The sequence below is a fragment of the Triticum aestivum genome, chromosome 2D, assembly GCF_018294505.1.
Source record: "Triticum aestivum cultivar Chinese Spring chromosome 2D, IWGSC CS RefSeq v2.1, whole genome shotgun sequence".
In the NCBI taxonomy this organism is placed as follows: Eukaryota; Viridiplantae; Streptophyta; class Magnoliopsida; order Poales; family Poaceae; genus Triticum; species Triticum aestivum.
Window position 1 is genome coordinate 429,739,792 of NC_057799.1, and position 24,469 is coordinate 429,764,260.

The following is a 24,469-nucleotide window of genomic DNA, read 5'->3' on the forward strand; positions in this document are numbered from 1 at the left end:
CAATAATAAAGTTATTATTTATTTCCTTATATCATGATAAATGTTTATTATTCATGCTAGAATTGTATTAACTGGAAACATGATACATGTGTGAATACATAGACAAACAGAGTGTCACTGGTATGCCTCTACTTGACTAGCTCGTTGATCAAAGATGGCTATGTTTCCTAGCCATAGACAAAGAGTTGTCATTTGATTAATGGGATCACATCATTAGGAGAATGATGTGATTGACTTGACCCATTCTGTTAGCTTAGCACTCGATCGTTTAGTATGTTGCTATTGCTTTCTTCATGACTTATACATGTTCCTATGACTATGAGATTATGCAACTCCCGTTTACCGGAGGAACACTTTGTGTGCTACCAAACGTCACAACGTAACTGGGTGATTATAAAGGTGCTCTGCATGTGTCTCCGAAGGTACTTGTTGGGTTGGCGTATTTCGAGATTAGGATTTGTCACTCCGATTGTCGGAGAGGTATCTCTGGGCCCACTCAGTAATGCACATCACTATAAGCCTTGCAAGCATTGCTACTAATGAGTTAGTTGCGGGATGATGTATTACGGAACGAGTAAAGAGACTTGCCGGTAACGAGATTGAACTAGGTATTGAGATACCGACGATCGAATCTCGGGCAAGTAACATACCGATGACAAAGGGAATAACGTATGCTGTTATGCGGTTTGACCGACAAAGATCTTCGTAGAATATGTGGGAGCCAATATGAGCATCCAGGTTCCGCTATTGGTTATTGACCGGAGACGTGTCTCGGTCATGTCTACATAGTTCTCGAACCCGTAGGGTCCGCACGCTTAAAGTTCGATGACGGTTATATTATGAGTTTATGTGTTTTGATGTACCGAAGATAGTTCGGAGTCCCAAATGTGATCACGGACATGACGAGGAGTCTCGAAATGGTCGAGACATGAAGATTGATATATTGGACGACTATATTCAGACACCGGAATGGTTCCGGGGGTTATCGGATATATACCGGAGTACCGGGAGGTTACCGGAACCCCCCCCCCCCGGGGGGGGTTTAATGGGCCTACATGGGCCTTAGTGGAGAAGAGGAGGGGCGGCCAGGGCAGGCCGCGCGCCCCCTCCCCCTCTAGTCCGAATTGGACAAGGAGGGGGGCGGTGCCCCCCTTTCCTTCCTCTCTCCCTCCTCCTCACCCCTTCTCCTAATCCAACAAGGAAGGGAGGGAGTCCTACTCCCGGTGGGAGTAGGACTCCTCCTGGCACGCCCCCTCCTGGCCGGCCGCCTCTCCCCCTGCTCCTTTATATACGGGGGCAAGGGGGCACCCCATAGACACAACAATTGATCATTGATCTCTTAGCCGTGTGCGGTGCCCCCCTCCACCATAGTCCACCTCGGTAATATCGTAGCGGTGCTTAGGCGAAGCCCTGCATCGGTAGAACATCATCATCGTCACCACGCCGTCGTGCTGACGGAACTCTCCCTCAAAGCTCGGCTGGATCGGAGTTCGAGGGACGTCATCGAGCTGAACGTGTGCTGAACTCGGAGGTGCCGTATGTTCGGTACTTGGATCGGTCGGATCGTGAAGACGTACGACTACATCAACTGCGTTGTGCTAATGCTTCCGCTTTCGGTCTACGAGGGTACATGGACACACTCCCCCCTCTCGTTGCTATGCATCACCATGATCTTGCGTGTGCGTAGGAATTTTTTTGAAATTACTACGTTCCCCAACATACTTAACATTGCTTGGGTCAATGTTAGCAACATCCCTTTGGACAAAAGATGTGAAAAAATATTGCATATGTTGGATCTTTGGTGGGTGTAACTCTAGACATTGATAAATCTACTGTCAACAGACCCGAGTCGGTCAGGATCAAGATGGGTTGTAGAGATGCTGAGGACATCCCAGCTAAGGCAGAGGGGGTGTTGGGAGATCATTTTTATGATTTCTTCTACTCAGTGGATAAAATTCTTGTTAAGAATAATCCTAAAGAGAATGTGACAGTAACTCAGGATGCAGACAAGGGGGCGTCACCCAAGAGAGCTAGAATCGCAGAAAATATGCAGAATGGTGACCAGGGGGGCTCTTCTTCCAGTTTGGGGAATTTTTCTGCTCCACCAAACTCAGTTGGGAGGGGAGTGAACATGCCTGCTATAACAGAAAATTTAGAAGAGGAAAATGATGCTGGGAAAGAACAAAAAGAAAATGAGGAGAATCTCTCTGAGGAGGAAAGTGAGGAGATTGATAATGAGCTTCTCATTGACACTATTGCTGCTGAAAACAGGGAAAAACAAATGGAGGGAGGGGTGTCTCCAGAAACTCTGTCATATGAAAAGATTGTGGTGAATTCTATGCAGATCATACCCAGTGTTCCACTTATCATAAAAAATACATCTTATCTGGATGTTGTGTTGGGGCAACCTTATGTCATTGAACTTGATCCTGATGATGTATCATGTCAGCAAGTGCCCTCACTGTACTCTGTGCAATCTCCTGATACTTCTGGGGAGGAGAACGTGGAGGTGATCCCTACTCCACCTATGGTGGAAGAAATGCAGATCAGGATGAGCCAAAGAACAGCTGGTGGTAACATGGAACATGTGGGGGTTCGAGCTGAAAAATTGACCAAGAAGAGAAATCTTCAAGGTAATGAAACAACACCTAATTCCAATTCTTTTGAGATTTTGTCCAATTTAGAGATTGTAGATACTGCTTCGATGATGGGGGTTGATATCCCTGACAACAATTTTACTGTTGTTGATGTGATTAGAGAACTGGAAAAATCCAGAGCCAATATAGCTGAGAAAACTGAAAATATAGAGAAACAAAAAGATAAAATGTTGTTTATTACCAATGCTACTGGGGACATATCTCCTCTAAATACAGATTGGGTGAGGGATGGTGAGATAGATGAAGAAGAGTTCACTATGGTTAGATCTAGAAAGAAAGATAAGAAGAAGGTTAATGTAGTAATTTCCAAACCTGTGACTAGAAGTCAGAAAAACAAAGTGTCTTTTGATGCTGGTTTGACCATGCCTCCTGGTAAACCTAGCAACAAAAGACAATCTCCCAAATGTAAGAAAAAATGATTAGCCTCTTCTGGAACTGTTGGGGAGTGGGGAAGAGGGGTATGGCAACTTGCTTATCTGACCTGATTAGAGACTATGGTTTAGATTTTATTGGTATTCAGGAAACAATGAAGAAGGATTTTTCCTCTAAATTCTTGAGGAAAATTGATCCAGGACAGTATTTTGATTGGAGGTGGATACCTTCAATGGGCAACTGGGGGGATTTTATGTGGTACTAAGGAAGATACTTTTGATGTTAGATCCTGTGAGACAGGGAAATATATCATGAAACTTGAGCTGTGGGATAAGAGTAAAAAACTATTATATTGTATTCTGGTAGTATATGGATCTGCTCATGAAGAGTATAAGATGGAATTTTTGACTGAGTTGTCTGACATGTGTAACAATATTACTTGCCCTTACATTGTGGGGGAGATTTTAATATCCTTAGATATGCTAAGGAGAAAAATAAGAAGACTAGGACAAGTCATGCTACTGATCTCTTTAACTCCATCATTAATACTTTCTGTCTCAGGGAAGTTGACATGAATGGTGGTATATACACTTGGTCTAATAATCAGCAAAATCCTACCCTTGAAAAGTTGGACCGTATTCTTATGTCCAGTTCTTGGGAAAGGCAATTCCCTTTGACTTTTGTCAGGAAGTTGACTAAAGAGATCTCAGATCATAGTCCTTTGATCTTGAATACTGAGGACTTTATTCCTAATACAATACATAAGAGAGAATTCAGATTTGATCTTAATTGGCTCAAGAACCCTGAGTTTATACCCTTAGTTGCTAAGGTGTGGATGAAACCTGTAAATGCTAATGATCCCATTGATGTGTTAAATATTAAAATGAAGAGATTCAAGAAGGTTTTCAAATGATGGGGATCTAACTTGTTTGGGAAATCTAGAAAGAGAAGGAGAGAGCTTAGAGAGGAGCTAGAGCATCTAGAAAAACTAGAAGAAACAGATGTGCTTTCCCCTGAATTATACTGTAAGAAAGTTGATATTTTGGTGGAAATATATAATCTCCTGGTGGAAGAGGAGATTGCATGGATGCAAAAGTCCCATGAAAATTGGTTGTTGAAAGGGGACAGAAATACTGACTATTTTCACATAATAGTTAATGGAAGAAGGAGGAGGAATACTATTTTCTCACTTAGTTGTGGAGATGAAATGATAGAGGGGACTAAAAACCTTTTGAAACACGCAACTGAGTTCTATAAGGACCTTTTTGGACCTGCGGCTGGAAATTTATGCAAGTTGAGGGAGGATATGTGGGAATCAAGTGAAAAATTGACAGATATTGACAACTTTATTCTTACTAGGCCCTTTTCTGAAACAGAGATAAAAAATGCTCTTCTCTGTGAAACCAAATAAAGCACCAGGACCAGATAATATCCCCGTTGAATTTTTTCAACACTGCTGGGAGATAGTAAAAAATGAAGTGCTACTTCTATTTGAGTGGTTTCATGACAACAAGCTAGATGTGCAACGCTTGAATTATGGGATTATCACCCTGCTACCTAAAGTTGTTGGTGCTAATAAAATTCAGCAATTTCGTCCCATATGCTTGCTGAGATGCATTTATAAACTAATCACTAAGGTGCTTACAATTAGGCTAGAGCCCTATGTTGATGTTCTTTTCAGTAGACATCAAAACGCTTTTATTAAGAAAAGAGATATCATGGATGGAATCATGTCCTTGCATGAGATTCTCCATCATACTTACAATAAGAAAAAATCTGGGATTGTGTTGAAGCTAGACTTCGAAAAAGCTTATGACAAAGTTAACTGGGATTTCATGTTGAATTGTCATAAGATGAGGGAGTTTCATCCACAATGGATTGAATGGGTTAGGAAAATCTTGGTAGGAGGCACAGTTAGTGTGAAGTTGAATGATGAGGTGGGGCCCTATTTTCAAAGTTCGAAGGGGGTGCGCCAGGGAGACCCGTTCTCACCTTTCCTCTTTAATTTAGCCGCTGACTGCTTGACGAAAATGGTGATTAAAGCTCAACAAAATGGCTTGTTCAAAGGGTTGGTGTCTGATTTGATCCCAAATGGGGTAGCTATCTTGCAAATATGCGGATGACACGATACTGTGTTTCGAGGATAATCCTAGAAATGCTCTTAATATTAAGCTGCTGTTATATCTTTTTGAAGTCATGTCTGGGTTGAAAATCAATTTTCTGAAAAGTGAGATCTTTTCGATCCGTGCTGATGATATTACTATGCAAAAATATGCTGAGATGTTTAACTGCCAAATAGGTAACTTTCCTATCAAGTACCTAGGCATGCCTGTTAGCTATGCTGGTTTGAAGTGTAGTGATTGGCTTTTTGTAGATGACAAATTCATCGATCATTGTGAGAACTGGATTAGTGAAGTACTGTCCATGGGGGGAAGGCTTATTAAAGTAAACTCTGTGTTGTCACATATTCCAACTTTTTACATGTCTATGTTTCTTTTGAATAAGACTACTTTGGAAAAATGGGACAAACCTAGAAGGAAATTTTTCTGGCATAGCAAAGGAAAAAAGAGGGGCTACCATATGGTTAAGTGGAGTCGTATATGTCGATCCAAAAAGAAAGGGGGTTTGGGTGTTAATGACTTGAGAAAACAGAATATTAGTCTATTAGTGAAATGGTGGTGGAAGCTTGAGAAAAATAAAGGGCTCTGGCAAGATATTGTTAAGGCAAAATACTTAAAGAAAACCTCGGTTGCTATGGTTAAACACAAAGCCAGTGACTCGCCTTGCTGGAAATCCCTTCTGAAAGTGAAAGATTTATATATGTTGGGTAGGGGGATTAATTTGAACAGGGGAGATGTGGCTAGACTCTGGCATGATAGCCTGGAGGGTAGAATTCCTTTTAGAGACAGATTCCCACTATTATTTGAGATTTGTATTGAACAAAACTGCACTGTTGAAAAAATTGAATGCCTTGATTAGATCTCCTCTTTTAGGAGGAGGATGTCTCCTGAGATGATGAAACAATGGGAGTAAATGAAAAAAGAGGTGGTAACTCTGAAGCAAAGCGATTTGCCGGATGAGGTTTATTGGAAACTGGACAGTTCGAGCAAATTTACTACAAAATCCATGTACAAATGGCTAGAAAGGGAGATAGTTGGCTCTAACTTTAAATGGATTTGGGATGCCAAACTGCCTCTTAAAATATAGATTTTCTTGTGGCAAATGGCGCAGAATGCCATCCTGACTAGGGACAACATGAAAAAAAGATTATGGCCGCGGGACCCTCGCTGTTCTTTTTGTGACCAATTAGAAACAGCCCAACACTTGCTTTTTTTGTGCCCTGTTTCTAGGGTGGTGTGGAGAACCGTTGGGTCCTTGCTTGGAACTGATTGCTGCCCTAACTCTGTCTGGCAATACTATGCGTGGGTATATAGCTTCTTGCCTGGGCTGGACAAAGTGTACACCGTTGGCTTGGTTGCTATATGCTGGGCTATTTGGTTGGCCAGGAACTGGGCCACTTTCGAATTCAAATGGATTAACTCTCCATTTGAGATTGTATTTACAGCATGTGCCTTTTTGATGTACTGGGCAGGTCTCCAGAAACCTGAGATAGGAGAGATGGTGAAAAAAGGAGCGGAGATGTTGAAGGAGAACACAACACAGATGATGCTGTTATGTGGTCCTCTAGTTCCAGCTGGGGACGGACGCGATGGGAACTGAGGAAGAAGATGCTGCAGATCCCGCTCAGTAAGTCTCTGGTGTACTTTGGCAGGGAGAAGTCGTCGACGCGTCCTGGAGATCACACTGGATGAACTGGAGATGTTCTGGGAGTTCATGTGGAGAGTCTTTTTATGGTTGTTTTGTGGCATGGTACTTGATGGTGGCGTTTGTAAGATTTGTGATACTATGTGTAGGTGTCCGTAGTGCAGTTTGGGTGACATCAGGTTTTCGCCCCATGATCTGTTGTTCCTGATGACAGGCGCTCATAATGGGTTTCCTGGTGTTGCCCCGAACTCGCTTTTCCTCTTTCTCTTTAGTCATGCTGGTTTCAGTTCCTGAGAAATTGTATTTCCGTTATGATAATGGAAAGGGGGGAAGCCCGGTTCGAAAAAGTTGCTTATATGTAGCACTAAAGGTGCCTCATATTTTGTGTGATTTTTCTCATTTTTACATAAATCAACTTAATAGGCAAACCTACTAGGCAAAAAAATGAAGTTGCTTTTCTATAACACTAAAGTTGTCTCAATCATACCCAAAGTTGCCTCGAAAAAAACTTCGACGAAACCTATCGATATGAGATTTAGTTTTGAAGAACTCGTCAAGAGAAACGCAGCTATGAAAACAAAACTGGATTTTGACGCTTAAATCAAAAGTTAAAGTTTTTTAAACTTTTTGAACCACCTAATAAATGCACGTGTGGACAAGATTACTTTTTTGACGGACTGTGTAGAACATGTGGGCTACTCCTTCCATATTTGGAAGAGCGCTTGATCCCTTCAACGGGCGCTCGGGTGTCATCTAGCCGTGTCCATATTTTTTTGCTAATATACCCAACAATTACTACCCGGTTACTATTTTTGGGGGTGTTTGGTTCCAGAGACTTTTTGGTAGCAACAACATCGAGCGAGAAAGTAGCAACAACTAAATTTTCTTAACCAAAACAATAAATAGTACTGGTACTGATTGAGAATAAAGTCAACCCAATCTTTTCTTGAAAAACCATTTTGGTTTCGGTGCACTTCAATTCAAACGCGAAGATGGAGTAATAAACCTCGCCAGCGATGGTTGGGATTGCGCGAGTATCACAACGCGACGTGTGAGCTGGTGCAATTTATGTTTCAGGCGTATCCCGCCGGCCCGTATCCTCTCCTTCATTGATGCGTACGTGCAGATGTTCAGACTACGGGCAAGCTGGTAATGCGACGCAACGTCTGGATATGGCATGAATGAACCTGGCCTGCGCGGGGTGGAGCGATAATTCAAAATCCGCCGTACTACCGCGCGCTCGCAGCCCCGGTACGAGCGGGTTGGTTGGTTCGGCTTCGGCTGGCCAGTAGTACTCGAGTACCGCCCCGAAATCTAATTTCGAGCCATAACAATCGGCAATCCGCATTAACTGCATGCGGCTCTGCTGCCCCAGATCAGATGGACACGCGCGTTCGTCCTCGCGTTAATCCCGTGCCGCCCCCTCTGCTGTGCGCACGCCCATTTGAAATCCCCACCAACACCTCCTTCCTTCGGCCAGAGTTTTCGGAGCAGAGCAGCGCAGAGCGGGGCAGGGTTTTCGCGGCGCACCACCGTCCAGGTGTCGTCGTCTAGGAGGAGGGAGGGGAAGGGCGGCCTGGATCGACGAGATGCACGCGTGCTTCCATGGCGGCGGCAGGACCAAGACCATCAGCATCATCAGGGACCTCACCAAGAACGTACGCCGGCAGCCCAGCGCCATCCGTCAGATTCCGTTCCATCCTTCCCGTGTACGGTACGCGCGCGGATGCATCTAACGTGTCTGTGTGTGTGTGTGTGTGCAGATGAAGTCCATGTCGCTCAAGATGAAGGCGGGCGGCGGCGGGGGCAACGCGCGGGCGAGGCGACGGCGGCGGAAAGGGGCGGAGGGGGAGGAGGACCTGGAGCCGCAGGACAAGGACGTGGCAGCGGCGTCGGCGTCCGCCAAGATCGCGCCGGAGGAGCGAGAGGGGAAGACGCGTGCGCCATGCGACCGGTGCCGCTCCGGCCTGGAAGACGTCCCCGAGGAGGGGGAAGAGGAGGAGGCGGCGGCGGACCATGCGACCGGGGAGGAGCAGAGCGACGGCGAGTGGGTGGCGGAGCCGGAGCCCGGGGTGCTGATGACGCTGGTGTCCCGCCCCGACGGCACCAACCACCTCCGCAAGCTGAGGTTCCGGGAGGAGCTGTTCGACGGGCCCCGGGCGGCGCAGCGCTGGTGGGCGGACAACTACGACAGCATCGTCGAGCTCTACAGCATCGTGCAGTCCACCGGAGGGTCGCACGAGGAGGAGGACGCCGAGGACGGCATCGACGACGACGAGCCCGCGACGCCGTGCCAGTCCGAGGACGACCACCACCAGCCGCGGAGGTGGCCGCGTCTGGGGTGCGACTCGGCCTCCACATCCGCCGGCCCGTCCAGCGGAAGCGGAAGCGGCAGCGGCAGCGGCGGTGGGTCGGCCAGCACCGTGGGCTCGCCGATACTGGGCCTCGTCGTCGCCACGCCTCCTAACAACAGTAGCAGCAGGGGCGACAAAAGCCCAGGCCAAGCACAATCACACAAACACAAGTGTCGTTCCTTGCACATAAATTAGACAGAAATGATTGTTATTTTTAGGTTTTTCTCCAGTCTTTCGTGCCCATCAATCTCACAGAAGCAGGTCTGGTCACGGGTTTTACAGCTTTTGTTTATACTGATTCACTGGTTTTCTACGGTAGCTCGGTGGACATGTCGTCCTGCTTGTGCCTGTGCCCCTGAAGACGTCATTCTCAATTGTATCGATGCTTCTGCAAGGCTGTAAACAACAGCCAGGCATTTTCCACAGAGAGGGGTGGCTTGGGCAGTTGGAGCAGTTAAGATCGGCTATCGATGGAACATGAGTAATGACAAGAATGTTTAATTCTGGGAGGATGTCTTATTTGGGCACTGCTGCCTGGCTACACAGTTCTGGGAGCTATATACTCCACTACTGTTAATGAACAGAATTACTCCATTGCCCAGGTCTGTGATGGTGTGCATTCAAAGCTTCAGTTTCGTAGAACTGTTGATGATCGCCTCATGGATCAATTGCTTCACCTTTGTGAGATTGCTCGTGGTGTCTCTCTGTCTGACGAGAAAGAATGTTATGCATGGATGTATGACACATCTAGTTTGTATTCGGTGAAATCCCTTTATGGTTTATGCCATTGTGAGTAATCCAGGATTATTCCTGCTTATACCCATTCTGCTTGGAATATTACTACTCTTAAAGTGTGCACGTGTTTCTTAGGTTTTTAAGTAACAACAAAATACTGACTAGAGATAACCTTGCTAAACGACCAACTGTGGACGGCTCATCAAGTCATCATGTGTTATTTTGTGCTGAAAATGAAAGTGCCATCACTTAGTCTTTGCTTGGGTGTTTGCTAAAAACATTTGGAAGCTCGTCTCTGACGTACTTTCGCTTGACATGGGGTTTTTTTTTCAACCTGTTGCTCGCTGGAAAACAAAATGCCTGCAATGTTGATTTCTGCTGCTGTATCATGGACTCTTTCGAGCTATCGCAGTGCTATCTGTTTCCAGGGCAATAGATGAAAAGGCTTGCTGGATGTATGGGACAGATTACTCTCAACCATGGCTGGAAAAGATTGTGCAAACCTACTCAGCTGGAGAAATTGGAGGATCACACACACCAGGCGTATGGAACACAGACGCGAACAACTGTTGCGTCTTGCCTGCAGCTGAAACCCTTGGCGGGAGCCTTTGATTGTACTGGAGGTCTTGAGCTGCACCAAAGTCTGACGCTTACCAATTGGTTCAGGCAGGACGAAGCCCTCGTCAAGCGATTGCCCTGCACTGCACTGGATGGAAGGCAAGACTCCAGATTCGTGATTACTATCCTGTGTGTGGGCCAGCTTTGCAAAAATGCTGGCGGCTCCTCGGCTTGTACTCCCTCCGTAAACTAATATAAGAGCGTTTAGGTCACTATCTAAACACCTTATATTAGTTTACGGAGGGAGTAATAGGATAGGTCTTTGTTACCTGGGATTTTACCTGTACTTGTGGCTGTGTGTGACAGCACACTGAACATGATTTCTGTTTTCAGCTGGCTTCGTTTCAATAAAATGGGCCCGGGGACACCCCTATCCTTCTAACCAAGAAAAATCCATAGTTTATGGTAGCTCAGCCTTCGGGCAATCAACCATTGTTTGGAGAGGAAAAAGCTCCAAACGATTAAGGCAGTGAAGGATTTGTTCTTGCCGTGTTTGCAGAAAGTCGGCAAAGTCTTCTGGATAGTACTATTAGGCAAGAGATTAACTTGATGGTCTAAATCAACCATGCTCCCAATAATGTGGAAGGTTTACTGCCTCAAGCAAGAGCTGCTGCAACTAGCAAAGAGCAATAGCGGCTCTCGAATTCTCAATCCTGCTCGTAAGATGCTCATCCTCAAGTGCTCCATCAGCGCAACACAACCTTTGGCTCGCTTGTCACCCTCTGGTTCGACAAGGCCATCGTTTGATACACCACCTACAGCATGTGAATGCCAGTTGAAGCCCAGACTGGGTGGCTCCTTCAGCACACTCCGAGCTTTGGAATCCAAAATTTATCTGTGAATCCTACGATAGACACCAGAGACTGTGCTTACCAGGGCAGTTGGTTCGACACCTTCACCAACCCAGCCAATACCAATCTAGTGCTTAACAATGCTCATGGGATAAAACTCTGCAGCAGGCTCATGGCGACGGACAACACCAGTGGCAGGTTTCTCCTCAATGTGCAAGATTATGACAGAAACCCTGTGTTTACGCTGTGGCTGCACTCTAGAAACCAGTACAGCTCGTCTTGGTCTAGTGACACTGTCAGGAACGGCTCACAGTTGGCAGCACTCCACCTTGACAGATCAACAATCAATATCCCATCTTTGGAGATGATCTGCATGGTGGACCACCACCACCGTGCCACACTTGACGCGGATGGGAATGGGATACTCCGGCAATGCATCTGCCAAAGATGGCAGCAGCGAGTATCCAGTGGAACGTTCCTGCAACCTCATCCCAAGGAACATCTGCAACATCCTTGTAACAGGAGATGCAAGCAGAGTATGCATGCTGACACGTACCACAGCAGTTCAACACAAAATTAAAGCACAAGTACTGCAAATTTGACTGGGCAGGGAACCAGAGGCGGGTTGCCATTTGCCAGTTCCCAACATGTTATGCATTCACTGATCAGCAGAAGTGCTGAGGGTGCCAAGCAGACGTCCAAGCACAGAGTCGTAACTTTGATGAACAGCATTCAACATCCAACCAGTTTGATCTACTTTCAGTGATAGCTGTGGACTGGACTCGTGCTGCCTATGAGCACAACTACTCTATCAATGAGGATAATTGCATGAAATGTGCATGATGAATTGTTTCTGCACTGTGATGGTGTTTCACCAAGTTCGTTGCTGGAAGAATCTGCTGCTGTCTAACGGGAAGGCGAAAAGCACCATGCGCAGAACACTGTGTCTAAACGTGCCAAAGAACAACAGCTCCCGATCTGAGCTTAACAATGACACACCAAGTGCAAGAAAGAATAGGACATATTGGGTCTATGGGACCTCTTTGCTCCTTGGACACTCTATCCTTGTAAACCTTCCCCTCACTTCATTTATCCTTTTTGGAGCTCGTATCTTGCGGGTAAAATGTTGAACAAGAAGTACCTGATGACGGATTGAGGATAGAACAATACTAACTGACTGGGCCAATGACCGCTACTGGGCTGGATGTACCAATCTTCCGGTGGTGGAATACAAGGCAGCTTCTCTTGACATGAATAGGGTCCAGTGTTTGTGTCTCAACCTGTAAGCGCATTGACTATGGCAAGCGATCAAACTCCGGAACGCCAACTACTGTGATAACAGGATAGTAGGAGCCAGCGACGCGACGCGCCCTAAAATGCATAAGATGACCCATATGCTTGATGGAGCAGATGAGATCCATGTGCCTCCTGATCCTGCACCCAACATCAGTTCTATTCAGTAATACAGAAAATCAACAGCCGCGAAAGAGATGGCTAAAGCTAATATACATCTATGTTCTACGGCATGCACTCCAACAAGAATCCTCAGTTCTCATGTAACACCATGCTCCAATAAGTGACACACTGTTGTGCCACATCACCCCTATCTGATATCTCTATGTTGAGCAGTAATACACCTCGAATTGTCAAATTCTAACTGCTTGGATGTTAATTGAGATCTGTCTTCACATGCCTTGGGCCTTTTATATGCTATATAATTTATAACTATGACGAAACAAATATACCAGCATTGCTCTGTCATACATTGACTGCTGTTTCTCACTGGACATTGGAACAGGTTATCGTGACATCTATCTAAGACTTGGGTGCTTTGGAAAAGCCTAGTTCAGCAACATCTGCAGATAAAAGTTGTACAGTAACAGATAGCATTGCTTTCGCAGGTTCTACTCAAATAGCCTCCCAATTTCGCAAGCTGCAGTCGACGATTGTTTTGTATAACAAATATGCTACTACCACACTATTTCAGCGTACGCGCAGTCCACAGTTAAAGGACTCGCTCAGCTGCGTGAGCATCCGCTTACCTAAATGGCTCAGAAGCGGCCAGGCCGGACCCAGAAGAGCTCCCGCATGATGACCACGATGATCACGATGTTGGGCACGGTCGTCAGCACCACCCCCGCCATGGACACCGGCGGCCGCGTCCTCATGGGCCCCCTCCGAGCCCGCCGCCGCTGCGCGTACCCCTGGAGCTCGGCCTCGCTCCACCGCTCCGGTGCCGGCTCGATGCCGGCGGAGGGCACGAGCGGCGGCGGGAGCTGGAAGGGGCACCGGGAGCGCCAGGACGAAGGCGGCAGGCCAAGGCGCGCGGCGCGGGGGAGGAAGACGGAGGTGAGGGCCCACCCGAGAAGCGACGCTCCGGGGCAGAGGAAGGGCGGGTAGGAGGAGCCCCGAGGAGGGCACGGGACGCGGGACGCCAGGAAGAGCTGCGAGTGGAGCGACGGCGAGTGGGAGGGGTGGGTCAGGATGTGTGTCAGGGCCTCGGTTCGTTGCGCCCATGTGGGGGTGGGAGTGGGGCTGGAAACGGTGGTCGGTGCTCGGCCTTTGGATTTAGCGTCGGCCATGGCGACGGCGGTGGAGTGGAGGCGAGCTGGCGAAGCCGGAGTGGACGGCGTCGGTTGCCCGGCGAGAGGATAAAGAAGAGCCGTTCCGGCGAACACGTAAATGCGGAATACGCCTTCTTCTCTTGTTTTCCCCGGTATTCGGCGCAGCCAGAGTATAAGATATGGCTGAATTCATAGTTAGTTTTGTCTTTGTTTCGGAGTTCTATTCGAATTTCTGTTTTGAGATTTTGTGACGTGATCTATGATCTGTATATGTTGAATCCATGCTATTGTTTTTCCCAAATGAAAGTGCCACATGTCTGAGTTTTTTTATGACAATTCCGGTCACACATGGATAGCAAATTTCAGCGGCACATCGCAAGTTTCTGTCAAAAATAAACCAAAGCACGAAGTTGTCATGCTTGCAACCTAAAATTCTCATCCTCGCGTAACTAAACTTGCTATAATAACATTCAATTTGTCATGTGCTCGTACCTGATGTGTAGCAATTATGAGAGTCCTTGCTTTTTCCAAAAAAAATAGCGGACGCTACACATTGATCGGACGATAATCCTATAAGATCGACAGCCGGGGCAGCCGTTCGATAAAGTCATTTGATCCCTCTGCATGAGCCACCGAGCCTTTGCAACAAGCCTCGTGTTACGCATAACGCTTTACAACACGAGCCTTGCTGCGATTATCTTAACAATTTTTTCGGTGGCTATTTTCTGCGTGAAAGGCGTCCGATATCTTCCATGAGCCTATGAGCTTTTGCAACTTGCAACAAGCCTCATGTTACATTGTGTTTATGTTGCGTCCGCTCATCTTGCAGCAACAGATATGTAGTAGATGATTCAGTCAGGGCATGCGGCACATGGATAACGCGCCATACGTTTCGCGCCCAATTGGCCGACTAAATAGAAGTATTTCCTATAAAAATTTCATAATTTCTATAGACAAAGTCGCTCTAAACACAGGAAAACATAAAATGCTCTCAGATCCTTTAAGCCATCTTTCGCTCTCACTCGGTAGTGGAGCTAGCAAAATGTTAAAAGTGCGGGCACACTGCACACCGTAAATTAAAGTTCTTCATTTTGTTAGTCAAAAACCACAAGTACGAATATGATATATTTGGATAAAAAATATGTATGTTGCACACACTAATATTTCATGGACTATAGATACACAAAATCATGACATATAGTGACAAATAACTTGGTAGACACTAGCCAAGCTAGCAAAAGTTTCAACTTTTGTTCATGTTCATCACTAATTTGTGATGATTCTACTTGTGAATTTCTAGTATCAACTTCCCACTAACAAAAAGAAAAAATATACTGCCAATGAAAATTCTCCACAATTTTGAATTAAATGAATCTGTATCTTATATTAAGGGAAATGATTCCATTCGCCCGGCCGATCCAGCGCAGGGTGTCCGCCGACATGTGCCCTGTGTGACCCTCGACACCGCTCCATGATTTTTCTCTGTTGCAAAACAAAATCCACAACAGGACCTTTGTTGCGAAAAGTTTATACAACACAACCTTTGTTGCAACTAAATGACACCCCGCGCATTGCTGCGGAACATTTGTCGGATAACATGTTTATGTTAACGTAGACCTTATTCTGTTTCTAAGCAGTGTAGCATGAAACATGACTACTCAATTATCAGTAACTATATAAGTATTACTGTACAACAACAAATCATGTAGGTTTTTCGTGCCTAACAAACATGTGGAACTACATCCATAACCTGGCTAATAGAGAGCACTTAATATTCATATCAATATAACATCACATATAACTTTATACAACAAACATACATATGAAGGTTCAGCTAGCCTTAACGACTAGGTGTATATCATGCAATAAAATACACGCTTGACATATTTACATGTGCCCTTGCTCCATGCCGTCTCAAGGTTTTGCTAGCCTTAAAGGCTATATGCACACACGAAATGTCTATGTGTCCTTGCTTCAAGCTTTCTCTCTAAGACTGTGAATTATCTATGGGCTGTATGGATTATTGTAATTGTCAGATAAGTGAACAGATTAAAATTGAGAGATGGGTAAAGAACAGAAAAAGACATACAACCGCAGATTTAGCACGGGAAAACATGGGCTCAACTGAGTTGGTACAATATTCAGCAGAATTAGGACATGAAAAAAATCTTTATCGAGATATATATGTATTCAGCAGAATTAGCACATGAAATTCAGCTAATTAACTGACTTGGTACTATATATGTTGTCCTGATAGGCAAGGAATGGCGGCTGGAAATATTAGTACTGAAGCATAAACGTGTGTGCTAGTAACATCCGTAACAAATTGGCAAAGAATGAAAATTACATGATCTTGGCACAAACCAGAAGATCATATATAGTTCAGTTCAACATCATGTAATTGGACAATGTCAAGGCTTTAAACATCAAGAATATTTACACTATGTACCTAAGTTCATTAGTTACCCGCTTGTTTAGTTCATCAGATTGAGCATTTTCAGATGTTCGAATAATCCAAATATTGAAACATAGAGAAGTTTGCTGCGAGATCAGATCAGTTTCTTACCAAGTTAGTTGTATAACCTTATGTACCCATAATAATGAAAGAAATAGTGCACACGATAAAATTCGGCACAAAAGCAAAACTAAAATAAATTCAAAATGTTTACTGGACAGCCCAGGAGCTCTTCCTGCATTGTCCTGCATGGTCTGCATGTGATGAACATAGTCAAATGGCATATAAAATGAATAGTGTCAAGATCTAATCGCTCCATATAGTAACACTTGCTAAAAATGATAATTCAGAATAGCAGGGACCTATTGCATTTATCTAATTATTGTTGTGTAAAACATATTTAAAAAACAATATTACAATCTTAAGGGTCTTGATCAAATCATATATATACATACATCATCGTTTTCGATTTCCTTTTGATTGGTATTAAAAGCCAACACTGCAACCACTGGACACTCGTACAACCAATCTATTGTGAATCCACATTTCCCGGCATAACGTATAGTCCAATCAATCTAAGTGCAAAATCCAAACGATCAAACAACTCAAACTTTCAGTCTGGATTCAAACTGATCTACCTAGCTAGCAGAGAAGAACGTGGCTGGGCTCAAATAGAATTGGCAACACACAGGAGCTAAGAGCAACTCCAATGGGGCGACCCATTTTGTTCATTTGGGTCATCCGGACATAAAAGCTGGCCCAACGGGGTGACCCAAACGGACGTCCGTGTCCACCTGCTGTCCGTTTGTCCTCCGCCCCGACCCAAATTGAACGCAAAAATGGGCCACGAATGGGTCCGCGGCGGACAAAACGAGCGCTCTCGTGGTTCGCTCTCGTCCGCTGCTGCCCTCTCTGAAGGAAATATGCCCTAGAGGCAATAATAAAGTTATTATTTATTTCCTTATATCGTGATAAATGTTTATTATTCATGCTAGAATTATATTAACCGAAAACATGATATATGTGTGAATACATAGACAAACAGAGTGTCACTAGTATGCCTCTACTTGACTAGCTCGTTGATCAAAGATGGTTATGTTTCCTAGCCATAGACATGAGTTGTCATTTGATTAACGGGATCACATCATTAGGAGAATGATGTGATTGACTTGACCCATTCTGTTAGCTTAGCACTTGATCGTTTAGTATGTTGCTATTCCTTTCTTCATGACTTATACATGTTCCTATGACTATGAGATTATACAACTCCCGTTTACCGGAGGAACACTTTGTGTGCTATCAAACGTCACAACGTAACTGGGTGATTATAAAGGTGCTCTACAGGTGTCTCCGAAGGTACTTGTTGGGTTGGCGTATTTCGATATTAGGATTTGTCACTCCGATTGTCGGAGAGGTATCTCTGGGCCCACTCGGTAATGCACATCACTATAAGCCTTGCAAGCATTGTAACTATTGAGTTAGTTGCGGGATGATGTATTACGGAACAAGTAAAGAGACTTGCCGATAACGAGATTGAACTAGGTATTAAGATACCGACGATCGAATCTCGGGCAAATAACATACCGATGACAAAGGGAACAACGTATGTTGTTATGCGGTTTGACCGATAAAGATCTTCGTAGAATATGTGGGAGCCAATATTAGCATCCAGGTTCCGCTATTGGTTATTGACCGGAGACGTGTCTCGGTCATGTCTACATAGTTCTCGAACCCGTAGGGTCCGCACGCTTAACGTTCGGTGACGATTTGTATTATGAGTTTATGTGATTTGATGTACCGAAGGTGGTTCGGAGTCCCGGATGAGATCGGGGACATGACGAGGAGTCTCGAAATGGTCGAGACGTAAAGATCGATATATTGGATGACTATATTCGGACATCCGAAAGGTTCCGAGTGGTTCAGGTATTCTTCGGAGTACCGGGGAGTTACGGGAATACGGGGGAAGAAGTATATGGGCCTTATTGGGCTTTAGGGGAGAGAGAGAGGCAGGCCGCATGCCCCCCAATGACTAGTCCGAATTGGACTAGAGGGAGGGGCGGCGCCCCCTCCTTCCTTCTCTTCCCTCTTCCCCTTCCTTGTCTCCTACTCCTACTACTTGGAAGGGGAGGAATCCTACTCCCGGTGGGAGTAGGACTCCTCCAGGGCGCGCCATAGGGGCCGGCCCTCTCCCCCTCCTCCACTCCTTTATATACGTGGCCAGGGGGCACCCCATTGACACAATAATTGATCTCTTGATTTCTTAGCTGTGTGCGGTGCCCCTTCCACCATAATCCACCTCGATAATATCGTAGCGGTACTTAGGCGAAGCCCTGCGTCGGTAGAACATCATCATCGTCACCACGCCGTCATGCTGACGGAACTCTCCCTCAAAGCTCAGCTGGATCAAAGTTCGAGGGACGTCATCAAGCTGAATGTGTGCTGAACTCAGAGGTGCTGTACGTTCGGTACTTGATCGGTCGGATCGTGAAGACGTACGACTACATCAACCGCGTTGTGCTAACGCTTCCACTTTCGGTCTATGAGGGTACGTGGACAACACTCTTCCCTCTCGTTGCTATGCATCACCATGATCTTGTGTGTGCGTAGGAATTTTTTTGAAATTACTACGTTCCCCAACAGTGGCATCCGAGCCTGGTTTTATGTGTAGATGTTATATGCACGAGTAGAACACAAGTGAGTTGTGGGCGATACAAGTCATACTGCTTACTAGCATGTCATACTTTGGTTCGGCAGTATTGTTGGATGAAGCGGCCCGGACCGACATTACGCGTACGCTTACGCGAAACTGGTTCTATCGACGTGCTTTGCACACAGGTGGCTGGCGGGTGTCAGTTTCTCCAACTTTAGTTGAACCGAGTGTGGCTACGCCCGGTCCTTGAGAAGGTTAAAACAGCACTAACTTGACAAACTATCGTTGTGGTTTTGATGCGTAGGTAAGAACGGTTCTTGCTCAGCCCGTAGCAGCCACGTAAAACTTGCAACAACAAAGTAGAGGACGTCTAACTTGTTTTTGCAGGGCATGTTGTGATGTGATATGGTCAAGGTATGATGCTATATTTTATTGTATGAGATGATCATGTTTTGTAACCGAGTTATCGGCAACTGGCAGGAGCCATAAGGTTGTCGCTTTATTGTATGCAATGCAATCGCCCTGTAATGCTTTACTTTATCACTAAGCGGTAGCGATAGTCGTAGAAGCATAAGTTGGCGAGACGACAATGATGCTACGATGGAGATCAAGGTGTCGCGCCGGTGACGATGGTGATCATGACGGTGCTTCGGAGATGGAGATCACAAGCACAAGATGATGATGGCCATATCATATCACTTATATTGATTGCATGTGATGTTTATCTTTTATGCATCTTATCTTGCTTTGATTGACGGTAGCATTATAAGATGATCTCTCACTAAATTTCAAGGTATAAGTGTTCTCCCTGAGTATGCACCGTTGCGAAAGTTCTTTGTGCTGAGACACCACGTGATGATCAGGTGTGATAGGCTCTACGTTCAAATACAACGGGTGCAAAATAGTTGCACACGCGGAATACTCAGGTTAAACTTGACGAGCCTAGCATATGTAGATATTGCCTCGGAACACTGAGACCGAAAGGTCAAGCGTGAATCATATAGTAGATATGATCAGCATAGTGATGTTCACCATTGAAACTACTCCATCTCACGTGATGATCGGACATGGTTTAGTTGATTTGGATCACGTGATCACTTAGAGGATTAGAGGGATGTCTATCTAAGTGGGAGTTCTTAAGTAATATGATTAATTGAACTTTAATTTATCATGAACTTAGTCCTGATAGTATTAGCATATCTATGTTGTAGATCAATAGCTCGCGTTTAGCTCCCCTGTTTTATTTTTTGATATGTTTCTAGAGAAAAATAAGTTGAAAGATGTTAGTAGCAAAGATGCGGACTAGCTCCGTGATCTGAGGATTATCCTCATTGCTGCACAGAAGTATTATGTCCTTGATGCACCGCTAGGTGACAGAACTATTGCAGGAGCAAATGCAGACGTTTTGAACGTTTTGACAAAAGCTCGGTATGATGACTACTTGATAGTTTAGTGCACCATGCTTTACGGCTTAGAATCGGGACTTCAAAAATGTTTTGAAATGCCACAGAGCATATAAGATGTTCCAAGAGTTGAAATTGGTATTTCATACTCATGCCCGTGTCAAGAGGTATGAGACCTCTGACAGTACTTTTGCCTACAAGATGGAGGAAAATAGCTCAACCAGTGAGCATGTGCTCAGATTGTCTGGTTACTACAATTGCTTGAATCAAGTGGGAGTTAATCTTCCAGATAAGATAGTAATTGACAGAATTCTCTAGTCACTATGACCAAGTTACTAGAACTTCGTGATGAACTATAATATGCAAGGGATGACGAAAGTAATTCCCGAGCTCTTCGCGATGCTGAAATCGACGAAGGTAGAAATCAAGAAAGAGCATCGAGTGTTGATGGTTAACAAGACCACTAGTTTCAAGTAAAGGGACAAAGGGAAGAAAAGGGAACTTCAAGAAGAATGGCAAGCAAGTTGTTGCTCAAGTGAAAAAGCCCAAGCCTGGACCTAAGCCTGAAACTGAGAGCTTCTACTGCAAAGGGACTGGTCACTAGAAGCGGAACTACCCCAAGTATTTGGCGGATAAGAAGGATGGAAAAGTGAACAAAGGTATATTTGATATACATGTTATTGATGTGTACTTTACTAGTGTTTATAGGAACCCCGCGGTATTTGATACTAGTTCAGTTGCTAAGAGTAGTAACTCGAAACGGGAGTTGCAGAATGAACAGAAACTAGTTAAGGGTGAAGTGACGATGTGTGTTGGAAGCAGTTCCAAGATTGATATGATCATCATCGCACACTCCCTATACTTTCGGGATTAGTGTTGAACCTAAATAAATGTTATTTGGTGTTTGCGTTGAGCATGAATATGATTTGATCATGTTTATTGCAATACGGCTATTCATTTAAATTAGATAATAATTGTTGTTCTGTTTACATGAATAAAACCTTCTATGGTCATACACCCAATGAAAATGGTTTGTTGGATCTCGATTGTAGTGATACACATATTCATAATATTGAAGCCAAAAGATGCAAAGTTAATAATGATAGTGCAACTTATTTGTGGCACTGCCGTTTAGGTCATATTGGTGTAAAGCGCATGAAGAAACTCCATGCTGATGGGCTTTTGGAATCACTTGATGCTTGCGAACCATGCCTCATGGGCAAGATGACTAAGACTCCGTTCTCCGGAACAATGGAGCGAGCCACTGACTTGTTGGAAATAATACATACCGATGTATGTGGTTCAATGAGTGTTGAGGCTCACGGCGGGTATCATTGTTTTCTGACCGTCATAGATGATTTGAGCAGATATGGGTATATCTACTTGATGAAACATAAGTCTGAAACATTTGAAAAGTTCAAAGAATTTCAGACCAAAGTGGAAAATCATGGTAACAAGAAAATAAAGTTTCTACGATCTAATCGTAGAGGAGAATATTTGAGTTACGAGTTTGGTCTTCATTTGAAACATTGGGGAATAGTTTCGCAACTCACACCACCTGGAACACCACAGCGTAATGGTGTGTCCGAACATCGTAACCGTACTTTTTTAGATATGGTGCAATCTATGATGTCTCTTACCGATCTACCACTATCTTTTTGGGGTTATGCATTAGAGACAGCTGCATTCACGTTAAGTAGGGCACCATCTAAATCCGTTGAGATGATATGAACTGTGGTTTGGCAAGAAACCAAAGTTATCGTTTCTTAAGTTTGGGGTTGCGATGCTTATGTGAAAAAGTTTCATCCTGATAAGCTCAAACCCAAATCGGAGAAATGTGTCTTCATAGGATACCCAAAGGAGACAGTTGGGTACACCTTCTATCACAGATCCGAAGGCAAGACATTCGTTGCTAAGAATGGATCCTTTCTAGAGAAGGAGTTTCTCTCGAAAGAAGTGAGTGGGAGGAAAGTAGAACTTGATGAGGTAACTGTACCTGCTCCCTTATTGGAAAGTAGTTCATCACAGAAATTTGTTCATGTGACTCCTACACCAATTAGTGAGGAAGCTAATGATGATGATCATGTAACTTCAGATCAAGTTACTGCCAAACGTCGTAGATAACCAGAGTGAGATCCACACCAGAGTGGTACGGTAATCCTATTCTGGAGGTCATGTTACTTGACCATGACGAACCTACGAACTATGAGGAAGCGATGATGAGCCCAGATTCCGCGAAATGGCTTGAGGCCATGAAATCTGAGATGGGATCCATGTATGAGAACAAAGTGTGGACTTTGATTGACTTGCCCGATGATCGGCGAGCCATAGAAAATAAATGGATCTTCAAGAGGAAGACAGGCGCTGATAGTAGTGTTACTATCTACAAAGCTAGACTTGTCGAAAAAGGTTTTTGACAAAGTTCAAGGTGTTGACTACGATGAGATTTTCTCACTCGTATCGATGCTTAAAGTCTGTCCGAATCATGTTAGCAATTGCCCCATTCTGTTAGCTTAGCACTTGATCGTTTAGTATGTTGCTATTCCTTTCTTCATGACTTATACATGTTCCTATGACTATGAGATTATACAACTCCCGTTTACCGGAGGAACACTTTGTGTGCTATCAAACATCACAACGTAACTGGGTGATTATAAAGGTGCTCTAAAGGTGTCTCCGAAGGTACTTGTTGGGTTGGCGTATTTCGATATTAGGATTTGTCACTCCGATTGTCGGAGAGGTATCTCTGGGCCCACTCGGTAATGCACATCACTATAAGCCTTGCAAGCATTGTAACTAATGAGTTAGTTGCGGGATGATGTATTACGAAACGAGTAAAGAGACTTGCCGGTAACGAGATTGAACTAGGTATTAAGATACCAACGATCGAATCTCGGGCAAGTAACATACCGATGACAAAGGAACAATGTATGTTGTTATGCGGTTTGACCGATAAAGATCTTCGTAGAATATGTGGGAGCCAATATGAGCATCCAGGTTCCGCTATTGGTTATTGACCGGAGACGTGTCTCGGTCATGTCTACATAGTTCTCGAACCCGTAGGGTCCGCACGCTTAAAGTTCGATGACGGTTATATTATGAGTTTATGTGATTTGATGTACCAAAGGTAGTTCGGAGTCCCGGATGAGATCGGGGACATGACGAGGAGTCTCGAAATGGTTGAGACGTAAAGATCGATATATTGGATGACTATATTCGGACATCCGAAAGGTTCCGAGTGGTACGGGTATTTTTCGGAATAACGGGGAGTTACGGGAATGCGGGAGAAGAAGTATATGGGCCTTATTGGGCTTTAGGGAGAGAGAGAGGCAGGCTGCGCCCCCCCCAATGACTAGTCCGAATTGGACTAGGGGGAGGGGCGGCGCCCCCTCCTTCCTTCTCTTCCCTCTTCCCCTTCCTTGTCTCCTACTCCTACTACTTGGAAGGGGAGGAATCCTACTCCCGGTGGGAGTAGGACTCCTCCAGGGCGCGCCATAGGGGCCGGCCCTCTCCCCCTCCTCCACTCCTTTATATACGTGGCCAGGGGGCACCCCATAGACACAACAATTGATCTCTTGATCTCTTAGCCGTGTGCGGTGCCCCCTCCACCATAATACACCTCGATAATATCGTAGCGGTGCTTAGGCGAAGCCCTGCGTCGGTAGAACATCATCGTCGTCACCACGCCATCGTGCTAACGGAACTCTCCCTCAAAGCTCGCCTGGATCGGAGTTCGAGGAACGTCATCGAGCTGAACGTGTGCTGAACTCGGAGGTGTCGTACGTTCGGTACTTGATCGGTCGGATCATGAAGACGTACAACTACATCAACCGCGTTGTGCTAACGCTTCCGCTTTCAGTCTACGAGGGTACGTGGACAACACTCTCCTCTCTCGTTGCTATGCATCACCATGATCCTGTGTGTGCGTAGGAAATTTTTTGAAATTACTACATTCCCCAACACTCTCGTGTCCGCCCCTGGACCCACGTATCAGTGACACAGCATGGGCCGCTCGACGGGGCGAGATCCCCACCGAATCTAGAGCCGCCCACACGCGTCGTCCCACTCCTCACTGGCGTCGAGGCCCATCCCCATGCCAGCTGGT

General features: G+C 45.1%; 2 protein-coding genes across 2 annotated transcripts; one reads left to right on the forward strand and one right to left on the reverse strand.

The window, feature by feature from the left end:
- The first annotated feature begins 8,174 nt into the window (after positions 1–8,174).
- LOC123053617 (putative protein Brevis radix-like 5) lies at positions 8,175–9,377 on the forward strand. Its single transcript, XM_044477112.1, has 2 exons — positions 8,175–8,452; positions 8,558–9,377. Exons 1-2 carry the CDS (start codon positions 8,384–8,386, stop codon positions 9,341–9,343), a joined length of 855 nt encoding a protein of 284 aa, XP_044333047.1. The 5' UTR covers positions 8,175–8,383; the 3' UTR covers positions 9,344–9,377.
- A 941-nt stretch (positions 9,378–10,318) lies between these two features.
- Positions 10,319–14,068, reverse strand: LOC123053618 (uncharacterized). The gene is made up of 2 exons (XM_044477114.1): positions 13,335–14,068; positions 10,319–12,726 (listed from the first exon to the last, which is right to left on the reverse strand). The coding sequence occupies exon 1, from the start codon at positions 13,872–13,874 to the stop codon at positions 13,344–13,346; it is 531 nt and encodes a 176-aa protein (XP_044333049.1). The 5' UTR covers positions 13,875–14,068; the 3' UTR covers positions 10,319–12,726; positions 13,335–13,343.
- Positions 14,069–24,469: the final 10,401 nt, after the last annotated feature.

Coding starts and splice junctions, on each gene's coding strand:
- LOC123053617 (XM_044477112.1), top strand. CDS start 8,384: ATGCACGCGTGCTTCCATGGCGGCGGCAGGACCAAGACCATCAGCATC. Junction 8,453..8,557: donor TCAGGGACCTCACCAAGAAC/GTACGCCGGCAG, acceptor GTGTGTGTGCAG/ATGAAGTCCATGTCGCTCAA.
- LOC123053618 (XM_044477114.1), bottom strand. CDS start 13,874: ATGGCCGACGCTAAATCCAAAGGCCGAGCACCGACCACCGTTTCCAGC.